The following is a 9,089-nucleotide window of genomic DNA, read 5'->3' on the forward strand; positions in this document are numbered from 1 at the left end:
GTCTGCCCTCACACTCAGATCAAATGGAATGATCAATAATTAGGGATCTTACTTAATGAAAGAGCAGTTTTACCACACAAACAAACTGAGACATCATTAACAGGGATTTATGATTCTGAACTGATTTGTGTTGACGGAGTGAAATTTGCTGCTTTTCTTTGTCGTTTATGACAATAAAAAAAGTTTTGGGGTTTTGGACCGAAAACTTGTGCTGACGTCACTTTGGTCTTTTGTGATGAGAAATATTTAAAGTTTCTGACATTTTATAAACAAAATGATTAATGAATTGATGGTGACAATGATTTACATATTAATCATCAACTGAATTTGGACTTTTAGTTATCATTATATATTATTATTATCCCACTTCTGCCAATAATAACAAACATTTAATGGATCTAAAATTAGAAAAACTGATCAACTCAGCATTGATAAGAAAGATATTCCCACAGCGAGTCATAATCTGGAGATACGGATGATGACATTATCAAATGAAAGGTGAGAATTAAAACAAACTTTTTATCCCCAAATTCAGGCTTTCATCAGCTCATAATTATGATCATAGATGAGGATGTTGGTTCAATAAGAAGCCGATTAATCAAATTGAAACTAATAGTTGGTTGCAGTTGTACTCTAGTTGATCCAGGAGTCTTTCCAGTGAAACTCAAGAGGAAATTAATCTGCAGACATGTAAAATTATTCACCAGCCAACATTTTAATAATGATCTCATTTGATGACCAGCAGTGATGTCATCGGACGAGTGTGGCCCCAAAGTTTCAATTAAAAAAATAACAAACAGAAAAAACACAGAAGATGTGAGCGACTCATTCAGACGGTCTGAATCTGTTTCTCCACAAACTGACACAGAACGGGATTTAAAAAATGTACCAAATGTTCACGTTTAACATTTTTACCATCAGAAAATAATCCACACATCAGAAACTCTGTCTCTTTTTCTAAGAGTCTGTTCATCAGTTCTGCTTCAAGAGGAAAAACACGAAGAGAAACCAGGAGAAGTCGTCGTCAGTCTGACCGGATCTGTTATCGACCCTCTCATGTCTTTGTCCTCCATCATCCCGTCACCGTCCACAGGAAGACACGACTGAACATCAGGGCGCCGCTCAGTCAACGTAAAAACACACGTTTTGTAAATGAAGTTTTGAACGGGATCCGACATCGATGACGAAAAGCTTAAAGTGTTGGTCCCGAGCGGGGCATCGATCCGACCACCAGGCTGAGGGTTCAGGTCTCAGAGGACACCGCGGCCTGATGACGTCACACAGTCAGCGGTCATCAATGACGAGGCCGACGGCGTCCGTCATCTCCATGGTAACGCAGGAATGATTTATAGATCACATCCAGAGCATCCGACCAGGTTTCCCATGATGCTCGGCTACATCCTGACAAGAAAGCAACTGAGTAATGATTCTGGAAGGTTTCTGTCTGGTTAGTGTCAGCAGATGTTTAAAGGGACAGTTCGACCCAAAATCAAAACACTTATTCTTCCTGTTAAAATACATGTGAACTCAGCACGTCTTTACAGAAATCACCACCTGAAGACAGACGACAGGTTGTTGTGAGCGGCTTCATAGAGAAACTATTTTCTTTCTACTGACTTCCACTGACTAATATACGGAGGAACATTCAGTTTAGACAGAAGAAAAACTAAAGAAAAGTTAACACTCATATTCAAAATTTATGTATCATTTTATCCCTTGATGACTTCTTATCTCCCCTTTAACTGACAAGTGCCTCCTTAGAAAACCAGCATCACTGTGCAGGAGAACAGATGCATCTCCTCACGGACGAGAGGTTTAAAGTCCTCCTCAGCTGAGCGCCATCGTCAGCTCGCCTCTTGTCCATGAGTCGCAGCGCCTCCTTCTGCTCAGTGACACGGGAAAAAAAAATTGTTCCTTCATGAAACTGCTCACAGCGAGCTCTGTGGATCATCTCGGGTAAACGGGTCATGACTTCTGGAAAGAGACGCTGTTCCATGACAGTGGAGAGAAGTAGACATCTCTACAGCAGAGGAACAACAAGTGGTTTTAATTTTAGGTCGAACGGTTCCTCAAATATACAGACAGCCTGGATGGATTATAAAATGAGCCGAACCCACTTTGAAAAGGCGTAACAACGACCGACAACAAGAGTTCATGAGATTAAAACAAAGTATACGAGCTGTTTTAAGGTTTACAGGAATTCTTTTTGGCTGCATTGTTTAACTTCTTCTTCGTGGTTGTTCTGCGTCTCGTTCAGGGTCACTCACAGGTGAAGCAGTTCACAGGTGTTAGTTAGAGTCTGACTGATAATTAAGTGGGCCGGTCTAATATCTGGTCTACGTTGTCTGATATTCAACGTACTGCAGGGAGATACACTCTATTCCAAGTGCAGTTTATTGTTTCAGTGCGCAGGTGTTGTTGTGGAGTTTGTTGTTTAACTGTAAAATCTTTGTCGTGTGTTTGAACCACATCAGCTGATTGTCACATTTGATTTTTACTTCTTGAATTCAGTATTGGTGCCAAAACACAAGTATCGGTCGGGCTCGGGTTCAGTTAGCGCAGCGACAGCAGATCATGACCACACGAGAGACTCTGATCAGAACAGTCACTTCAGACAGGGGCCGCTGACCCTCCGGGCCCCTGGACCTGTGCATGTTGGGCCTCTTCAGTGATCCATCCACAGACCGCAGGTTAAAAATGAAACAATGAAAGAAAACCCTCCCGCTGGCCTCAGATCAGCCGTCTGCTCTCATAGTTTTTGTCCGTTTCAGTTTCAGGCGTCCGAGTCGTCGCTGCTGTCGCGGCTGATCTCGATCTGCAACGACGGCAGGTTGTCCAGCCGGCTCTTCTTCAGCTTGTGGGTCTGGCGCTCCTGTTTCTTTTTGATCATGGCGCCCCACATCTTCTGCAGGGTTGAGTCGTCTTCCTCTTCCACCTCCTCTTCCTCTTCTCCGTCGGCTTGTCTCCTCCTGCTGCTGCTGCTGGCAATCTCATTCCGGCTCGATGAAGGTGAGGAGGAGGAGAAGAGACCCGCCGACCGGCTGCTTGATTTGCGCTCGTGATGTCCGGCGCTGCCGTCGTCACTGGAGCCGAGTCTGCTCCACAGGCCGCCTGCAGATGTAACAGTTACATCACCATAATATATATTTTAATGTGACAGAGTTTTAGATTTGAAAGCAGCTTTATTCTGAATTTAAAAAAACTTCATCTACCTCTAGTGGTTTGACAAAAAGACCCACCAACATGCCTCTGATTTTTACCTGCAGTCAGATTTACCCAGAATTCTCCATGTGGTGAATTTAACTTAAACTTTAGAGATTTGAGGGGCGTAATAATTGTTTGACATGAGGGAGAACAGAGGAGGAAAACAGGGAGGAGGCTGCTGAATTTTCTTTTCTTACTTGTCTTTCTGTCTTTGGATGAGTTGGAGAAGAGGCCTCTGTTGTCTTGACTGGCCACGCCCAGTCTGCGATGCACGTCTCTGATTGGTTCTCTGGCTGGAGGCGTCTCTCTGGGGGAGACGGGGGAGGGGGAGCGTCTTCTGTCTGGAGAGTAACGTCTTTTCCCCAGACGCTGCCGGACATCTACAAACAGAGTTGGTTCAGTTTCTGGATTTCTCACAGCAGAAACGATCAGAGCTTCTGGATTAACAGCTCACCTGTCTTTCCACTGGCGGCCACTGGGGGGGGCCGGCTCTGCTGAGAGTGACCCGATCGTTTCTCCTCCAGCAGCTGGCGGACGTCCGTCACCTTGGTGGGCGACACAGATTTGGGTCTGCTCTGTGATGCTGAACCTCCGATCCTGTTCCTGCTCACCAGACACAAACAAAGCTGATATTTTCTCTGCAAAGTTCAATTAAACCTTTCAGAACTTTGTAAGACGACACAGGATTTGATTACAGAGAAACGTTCTTTTTGTTGTTTCTAGCTGTGCTGTGGATGAAAGTGGTACGACTGAGACCGTCTCGTGTCTAGAGATCTGGATCTGGCTGCGTGAGTGAAGTTACAGACGCAACATTTCTTTGATTCTAATATGGTTTAAAAATCAGGAAGCTTCATGTCAGCAGAAGTTACTTTGTGCAAACTGACCGGATGCTCTTCAGGTGAGTGTCCAGCTCGTCGGCGTACATCGTCATCTTCTTGCTCTTCTTGGGTGACGGCGTGGAGATCATCTTCAGCTCCAGGTCGTAGTCCATCTCGTCTGACTCCGACCATGGAGACGGGGAGCGCTCCGCCCGGCTACGAAGCCCCGCCCCCAGCGAGCGCGAGCTGCCGCCTCGCTCGCCTCTCTCCCGCTCCGCTCGCTCTTTGTACTCCACCACCCTGTCGTCTGAGTCCATGTCCTCATCGCCGTCGTCCTCGTCCTCTTCTTCCTCCTCCTCTTCCTCCTTAATGGGCTCCTCGGGCAGGTTGACCAGGTCAGCTAGGAGAGAAGAAGAGCAGCAGTTATTGATCAGGATCAGTGTGAATCCTTCAAAGCGTCTGAAGTGTCTGGATTGTTGTGTGTTTGTACCGGAGTGTCGGTGTGTGTACGGAGGTGTGTGTCCCATGCTGTCTCCGATCAGAGGCTTCTTGGTCTTGATGACGTCTCTCTGGATCCGCCGGTTGTGATACCTCCTCTTCCTGAGGAGACGGACAACAAACACATGATTAACTTCTGAGCCACGTAGCTTGTGAGCTGTTTGACACCAGAGGCAGTTAAAGTCTCAGTCAGTCTTTCCTACTGGAGAAGTTCAGATACGTGTCTGTAAAAAGTCTGGTTACAGTAGAAGTACTGATTCAACTTCTTTACTCAAATAAAAGTACTAAAGTACAGGCTCTGAAATGTACGTGTAAGTCAAAAGTTGTAAAAAGTCATTGTTGTCTCCTCTGAGGTGTCAGAGGACGTCCAAACAACACTTTGTTTGTACTTTGTGTGTATCCAATAAAATCCAAGATGATGAAATATTACTGCTGATCAGTGATCAGTGTTTGAGTCTCACCAGGAGTTGCTGAGGATTCCCTTCATGCCTCCATAGTTCGGGTTTCCGTACTTCATGTAGTATCTGCTGCGACGAGCGGCGCCCAACTCCTTCTTATCCTCTGGAGACAGACACAAAATGTTTGAATCAAACCTTTATTCACCTGTCTTTTCTTTACAGGTGCTGCTCCTCTGTCATTGGCTTATCTGTGTGTGTGTGTGTGTGTGTGTGTGTGTGTGTGTGTGTGTGTGTGTGTGTGTGTGTGTGTCACACCTAGGGTGGCGAAGCGCAGGAACAGCTTGTTTCCTTTGAAGGGTTTGATGGCCGGTCGCAGGTCGTTCCTCAGCAGAGACTCTCTCTCCGCCCCCGACAGGTCGTCCATCTGAGACACACAGACCACAGATCAGTTATTGGAGCTGATCGAGTATCAGTCGGGTTCTGGTTCAGTCACTGCAGCTGAACTTCATGAACTCGTGCAGCTACATCGGATCATAACGGCACATTTCTGCAGTTTGTTGATTTGAGCAGACACTCGAACATTCAGAGACTCTGATCAGAAGAGTTATCAGCTACCTGACCGTCCTCCGCTTTGCTTTTCTGCTCCGCCTCTCCATCGCTGTCTTTCACCTCGATCTCCTCGCTGCTCTTCTTCGCCGTCTCCTCCTCGTCTTCGTCCACTTCTCCCTCTTCCTCTTCATCTTCATCGTCCGACCCTTGGGCCCGATGACCTGCGAGTTGAAAAGCAGACTTACTGTATTCTGCTCTTACTTGTCAGAACCTGCTGCGCGCAGCTCTGAACACACACTGACCTTTGCTCTGTTTGCCTGGCTGGTCGGTGCTCTCCGTCTCCGTGGTAACAGACTCTGGGTCAGGTAACCGGCTGCAGTTGACGAGGGCTCGGACAGAAGTGTTGTCATCGAGCCAAACCACGTTACCTAGGAAACAAGCAGCTGGTGTTCAGACACACGGGAGCTGAGATTCACCCGTCCTGAGGTCAAACTTTATACGTGAACTCTGATTCTAAAGCCCACGACAATCAACGAACAAAACACAAAACACACGTGTTGAGTAGGTATATAGTACATGTATTTATAGCCACATGGCTCGTGCCTGCCCAGAGGTAGCAGTAAGCTCATTCATGCCACCTATAGAAGAGTTCATCAGAGACAAATCAATGTCATGTCATCACTTCTTGACTGATCAGCAACTGAAAAGACAATGATCCTGAACATCTGGTGGTAAAATAACTTCAATGCGTCAGATACGTATTTAATCAATGTGTAAGTAAACACATATATGAGGTTGTACTCTGTGTGTGTGCTGCTCACAGGATGTGTCATCGATCCACTCGATGTGAGCTGGAGGATATTCCTTAAAGTATCCGAAGACGTCCTGTGTGCTCATGTCGTCCACACCTGTTACATAGATCGCCTCCATACGCAGTCTGGGGATAGCTGAGCACCACAGAAGAAGAAAACAACAGGGTCAACAGGGTCCTGTAAACACCTGTAAACAAACACCTGTACACACGCAGGTTTCTTACCTTTCTTCATGACTTCTTTATCGAGGTAAACGTTCCTCTGACTGGTGCTCTCCCCCGCGCAGAAATGGAAACGTCTTGCTCGCTTCTCTTTTTTCTCGATCGCCTCCTGATAAAAAAACACAACACACTTTATTTTAGCACAACGCCTGCTGTACATTCAGCACTTTAACTCACACCTTCTCGCAGCATCACGAGTGTTTGTGCTGACAGTTTGAGGACTGAAGATTTAATGTGTCTCAAAATGATTCATTCAGGCTTCCAGAACTTCAGCAGATGACGGTGAACAAACATATTGTTCAGCAGTGTGATAGCTGAGATTTTCCTCAATTATTCAGTGCCTGCATCTGCATCTGCGAGTCCTGGTGTCGTACCTTTGAGGTGACATCAATCCCAGTGATGAACGCTCCAGCCTTGTTCTCGTATCTCCGGCTCGTATCCTGCAAAACAACCAATTTTAAAGTTGACTAATGTCAAAATGAAACCATCTATTAATACAAAAACAAATATGAGAGCTCTACAAATGTGTTTAAAATGTACTGGAGACGTTTAAGGCCGTATGTTTGACACAAAAACTCCACAGGGCCACAGAGACTGAGGCTGTTTTTAACTGATTTCTGCCACATTAACATTACACCAAACTTCTACTTTAAAAACAGCAATTTAATTCTAATTTGCCAAAGTAAAATAGTGAGTACACCTACCCTGTCAGACATAATGTCATTAGACCAGCAGATAATGGAAACCCATAATAAAGCCTTTACATGATTATAATGTTCTGTCTGTTCACTGTCTGTTAGCAGGACGATAATCAGACAAGCAACAACTGAGGAACTATCTACACAAGTTAACAATACACACTATCTGAATTAGCTGATTATAATTAGGCCGAACTGATCATTAGCTGTACATGTATCTTAATAGTCAACATCTTCAATCATTTTCAACGATCTGCTTCCTTTTGCCCTTAAAAAACATTTAACCTTCAGTTTATTTACTGGAGTTCGGTGGATCGAGCGCTCGGTCTGAGAAGCTAACAGCAACAAGTGCCTGGAATAAACAAGCGGCCAGCAGCTCCTCAACAAAGGTGTCGTTCATTCAAACGAGTCCTCGTTAGAAGCAGCTAACTGTTGTCCGTCGCTGTCTGTAACCTCACGGTGCTAACAACCACCGTCAGCTCCCGCAGACAGAGCCGGGAGTCCAAGTTACCCCACGCAGCCACTTCAGGCGGTTCCGCCGGCCGCAGGAGACGCCAGTCCCCGGTCTGACAAGGCCTCGCCCGGACACTCACCGGCAGCAGCTCCTTCAGGGAACGGTTAACGGATATGTCCTCTGGCTCCAGCTCTCCATCCTCCACCTCCATCGGCTCGGCTTCGCGGGCATCTCTGTCCGATTCGGAGTCAGAGTCCGATTCCGAGCGGTCTGAGCCGCTGTCTGATTTCACCGACACCCGTAAGCTGCGCACTGCCGCCATGGCGCTAGCTGCTAACAACGGCTGCTGCTGCGGCTGCTGTCGTCAACCCGGCAACGGTTCTCTGCTGCTGCTTCTTCTTCGGTGGTGTCACTCTGGAGCATCGGCGCCCCCTGGTGACAGTTAGGATCTGCTTCAGCGTCACAGATTTAAAATGTGCTCAGAAATCATACTTCAGTAAAAGTAAAGATACTGTGTTAAATTATTACTTTGGTAAAATGTGGAAGTCAGTCAATAAAGTTTGATGTCAAGTGTAAAAACTAATACGTTAGTATTGAAAGTACATGTTAAAGTGAAATCATACAGGTAAAATTCCTGTTTCTTTTAAGTTAAATGCCTGATTGATATAAAATAATTTAAAATGTTCTCTTTCATGTTAATGCGGCATGTAAGCCAACTCATAACTGAAGTTATTATAAATGTAGCGGAGTGGAAGTATAAGCTTACTTGGTAAAACTCAAGTAAAGTGAAAGGACCTCAAAATTTTACTTAAAAACAGCCCTCAAGTAAATTAACAGTTAAATTCCATCACTATATAAATACATAAAATCTTTAATTTCTGTTTGATTTAATCAATGTTTGTATTCTGTGTTTTTTCTTTCTCTGATAAACAGCAAATTATCGAATCTATACAGGATTATCTGAAATTAGACGTTCGCTTTAATTCTGAACAGACTATTAATAATTTCAAGTTGCTGGTGTACCAGCTGTCCTGCTGACACAGAACCTGTTTCAAGAGAAAATTAGTCTCTCACCTTCACAAAAATGTGAAACCAGTTCAGGTTAACTGGATCCATGTGCAGCATAATTATCACAAGTCCCCTGATTGGTGGACTGAAGCTCGATTATGTGCTTAGAGGATGGAATAAATAAATATCAGTGTGGAGCTGAAACAGTGTGTTTATTATCATTATCGTCATTACATGATGTAGGTTTTCCTGATTATATCCACATAGGCCTACTCTTACTGTAGTAACACTCTGTCTGTTTGACATGTAGCAGAGCGTGAGTTACACTGTATGAATACTTTTACTGTAATTAAATGATCTGACTCGTCCCTCCGCCTCTCCCTGTTGGACTGGTTGACTGTGATCCAGCATCTCTCCACCCGGTCTGGA

At 45.1% G+C, this 9,089-nt stretch overlaps 1 protein-coding gene across 1 annotated transcript; it reads right to left on the reverse strand.

Annotated features, from left to right (window-relative positions):
• Positions 1-691: 691 nt before the first annotated feature.
• On the reverse strand, positions 692-8,071 carry ncbp3 (nuclear cap binding subunit 3). Its single transcript, XM_037118870.1, has 13 exons — positions 7,792-8,071; positions 6,875-6,940; positions 6,504-6,609; positions 6,289-6,414; positions 5,770-5,895; positions 5,534-5,688; positions 5,234-5,342; positions 4,982-5,081; positions 4,513-4,622; positions 4,089-4,422; positions 3,659-3,807; positions 3,402-3,584; positions 692-3,111 (listed from the first exon to the last, which is right to left on the reverse strand). The coding sequence occupies exons 1-13, from the start codon at positions 7,972-7,974 to the stop codon at positions 2,774-2,776; spliced, it is 2,085 nt and encodes a 694-aa protein (XP_036974765.1). The 5' UTR covers positions 7,975-8,071; the 3' UTR covers positions 692-2,773.
• Positions 8,072-9,089: the final 1,018 nt, after the last annotated feature.

The sequence above is a fragment of the Acanthopagrus latus genome, chromosome 13, assembly GCF_904848185.1.
Source record: "Acanthopagrus latus isolate v.2019 chromosome 13, fAcaLat1.1, whole genome shotgun sequence".
Taxonomy (NCBI): Eukaryota; Metazoa; Chordata; class Actinopteri; order Spariformes; family Sparidae; genus Acanthopagrus; species Acanthopagrus latus.